This window comes from Molossus molossus, unplaced genomic scaffold (assembly GCF_014108415.1).
Source record: "Molossus molossus isolate mMolMol1 unplaced genomic scaffold, mMolMol1.p scaffold_m16_p_11, whole genome shotgun sequence".
Taxonomy (NCBI): Eukaryota; Metazoa; Chordata; class Mammalia; order Chiroptera; family Molossidae; genus Molossus; species Molossus molossus.
The window spans coordinates 56,588,893-56,592,357 of NW_023425346.1; the positions used below are offsets into that span (position 1 = coordinate 56,588,893).

The following is a 3,465-nucleotide window of genomic DNA, read 5'->3' on the forward strand; positions in this document are numbered from 1 at the left end:
TCTATGATTACACTTATTCAGCAAGAGGATGTTGTAGGTATAGTGGCTTTTCTTTTTTCCACAAAGCACGTGCTATCTTGTAGCTCTACTGGGGGTGGGGGTGGGGTATTAGGAAAAGCCATGCCACTATTTAAAACTTGTAAAGATTGCCCTGGCCGGTTTGGCTCAGCGGTTAGAACATTGGCCTGCAGTCCAGAGAGACCCGGGTTCGGTTCCCGCTAAGGGCACGTACCTCAGTTGCAGTTTGTCCCCGGCCCCGGTTGGTCGTGTGGGTGGCAGCCACTCGATGTGTCCCTTTCACGTAGATGTTTCTCTCTCTCTCTCCCTCCTACTCTATCTGAACAAAAAATGGAAAAATGTCCTTGGGTGAGGATAAAAAATTAAAAATAAAACTTGTAAAGATTATTGAGATTCTCAGAAAAAATATAAGGTATAGATCACAAAGAGCAATTTTGTGCCTTGCAATAGAATTTTCTGTTAAAAAAAAATGTGTTGTTAATTTCAAAAGCTAATATCTCAAAAAAAGCATTTGATTAGGTGGGATAATCATCATCATATTCCCAGCTGCTGTGTACAATACATGTTCTCTTAAGAGGAAAAAGCCGCGTTGCTGTTTGGGAGTGCCTTTTATGTTTTATGATATCCACATAAAAAGACCAGTGGTTGCGAAATTTATAAGACAAATTGTTTGTCTGAAGAAGTTTGAAGATGTGATTCTCAAGGGTATTTATGCTGCGGATGAAAATGGAATCATTATGTTGTAATTCCCCTTGCTCACGTCAGTGACTCCCACCCGCAGCCAATCCACTGGTTATAAGTAGCCATGTCCTGCCTTGTGGATTGTAGTCCACCAACCAGGCCAGCCCAAGCCAAACTCCTGGTAAGCTTTATGGGTCCTTTCTATGGGTTTCGTTTTCATTCCACACCTCTGGGTGGGAGACAGTCTTTACTTGCACTGTGGTGGTGTGAGTCTCAGATGTGTGTGTAAAGTGCATTTCTCAGTTTGGGGTTTTTCTTTCTTTTTAACATTCAGTGTTATGTTATATTAGTTTCAGGTGTACAGCACAGTGGTTAGACAATTACATAATTTACAAAGTGAGCCCCCTGATAATTCAAGTAGCCACCTGGCACCATACTCAGTTATTACATTGTTGTTGTTGAGACTGCTGTCTTAACACTTATTGAGTAACGTAAGGTTGGTTTTTCGTGCTTTTTTGCGTGTTTGTTTAAGATTTTCACTTTTTTTTTGGAAATAAAGTTCATTTTTTCAAAGATAAAATAGTATACTCAGAATTGGTAGGTTGTATTCACAATTACTTTGCTTTTCATTGTATAATGTTCTCATTATCACGGACTCCTTTAAGCCCACCCTGGATTTTGAAGGTCTTAGTTGCAAATGAGCCTGGAGGGAAAAGGGGCTGCAAACTTCAGGTGAACCGAGATACTGTTTCTTCTTCCTTGTCTCCCTTTAAAAATGTTTCTTTTCTTTATTCTACATTTGCGTTCTCTCTCTCTCCCTCTCTCCCTCTTTCTCTCTCTGTCTCTCTCTGTCTCTCTCTCCCCCACCCCCTCTCCCCCTCTCTCCTCTAACCATTGCCATTTCCCCCATCCTTCCTTTCACGCAGCTTCACTCCGCCATGCCCAAAGCATTCCTGCTGCTGTGTGTTGCCCTGGTGCTACTTGGGCCTATACATGGAGCCACCCTGAGAAATAAAGAGAAATGGAAGCCACTCAACAACCCCAGAAACGGAGATCTTGTAAGAACGTGCGCGGGCCGTGCGGGGCTGGGGAGTGACCGATGCCTCTCTGGATCTGTGCGCACTGAGCTCAGCGCGCAGTCCGAGAAGGCTGCCAAGGGCTAAGCGGACGCCCAGCAGGAACGGACCAGAGTTTTCCTAGTTTAGTAGCTGACATCCTTTTGTTCCTCTAGCTAATTTACATTTGCTTCTGGAAGGAGAAACGTTTATATTTAGAAGTGACCTGATACACACAGCACATTACATTTGTAAGTGATCGTCTATGCACATTGATGTGAAACATAGCAATACAGGATGAAAACAATCAAATAGCCCTTTGCACAGCTTCTGTGTATTTATTCATTTCCTAAAGGAAAGCTGAAAAGTCCATGTCTGAACAACAACGATTTCAGAAGATGATGTCAGTCCGCGAGTTGGCGCCAAGCTCTGACACTGGAGTGCAGTTTAATCTCCGACGCTGGTATTCAGAGACGGTTTACAACAAACCCTCTGCCTGGTGCTGTTAAGTCACTGATATTCCTCTCTCACCATTCAAGAATGGTGAATTACTTGTTTGGGGTTGATATGTCGGGAAGAAGGCAGGGTGGAAAACAGTGGAGGGCGAGGGGGAGAAGTAGCCAAAGCTGATACCCCTGAGTTGTCCACCTCCTGGTCTTAGAGAAGCCTTACGGTCAATCCAGGTGGGGAAAGAGAGGGGAAAATATTCATCTCTGAGTATTTTTGCTGTTTAATTTTTATATGGCAACTAAACATTTTCTCTCTTTCTTCAGTTTTTCAGAACCCTTCAGGCATATTTCAAGGGAAGAGGTCTTGATCTTGAAAGCTTTCCGAATACTTTCACCATGAGTGAGAACCCCAGACCTCTCTCTTTGCCATCAGAACTTATTGCTTCTGCGTTTGCTGATTATGAAAAGCAGAAAAAGCCCTTTCCCAGTTACCTCTGAGGCTGAATGTTTCTTCTGAGAGCAGGTAAAATGTATCCCTTTATTCCCAAACACACAGCTCAGTCACAGTGAGATTTTGAAAGTATTTATTTGAAAAATGATTTTATTTCTTCATAGAAATAAGTGTTTAGTTTAGAAGATACTCATTACTGGTAATATTTGGACTTGGTTCAGGCATTTCATCTCTGGTTTTAAAAAGAAATGACAGCTATGATTTTTTAAGCATAGTTTTCTGGGAAGAGATGTAGTAAAATAATAGAATTCCCCATCTTAATTGGATTATTAAATTTAATAGGCTGCCACACACTTTTACCTATATCCTTTTAATCAGACCAGGTCATATAGCTAAATTATGTGTAAAATCATATATAAAGAAGATACATCCAATTGTGCAGTTAAATTAAATAGAAAGTAGGGTTCAAAGAATGGCTCTTTTTAGAAGAATGTAATAAGCATATATTTGAGTTTGAACTTCTTCGCCTACAGGAAAAAAGTAAAATATTAAAGATGAATTCTTCTCATTGGAAAACTGTTCAAAATTTACTTAATGTTTAATACTTGAATTTTATTATTCTTGTTACTTTAGCATTTCTATCTAATGAATACCTGTCATCTAAAAAAGATAGGTGTAGTGCATTCCAACAAAATACATTCTGATTCTAGTCTATTAGCTTTTTGTTCAGCTGAATAATAAAGGGAACAGAATCATATTTGTATCTACTCCTGCTCGTCTGCGGGGTAGGGATGGAGTCACGGGGAAGCAT

The 3,465-nt window shown here is 40.6% G+C and overlaps 1 protein-coding gene across 1 annotated transcript; it reads left to right on the top strand.

The window, feature by feature from the left end:
• The first annotated feature begins 1,637 nt into the window (after window positions 1-1,637).
• CUNH2orf66 (chromosome unknown C2orf66 homolog) lies at window positions 1,638-2,701 on the top strand. The gene is made up of 2 exons (XM_036253294.1): window positions 1,638-1,757; window positions 2,528-2,701. Exons 1-2 carry the CDS (start codon window positions 1,638-1,640, stop codon window positions 2,699-2,701), a joined length of 294 nt encoding a protein of 97 aa, XP_036109187.1.
• The last annotated feature ends 764 nt before the right edge of the window (window positions 2,702-3,465 follow it).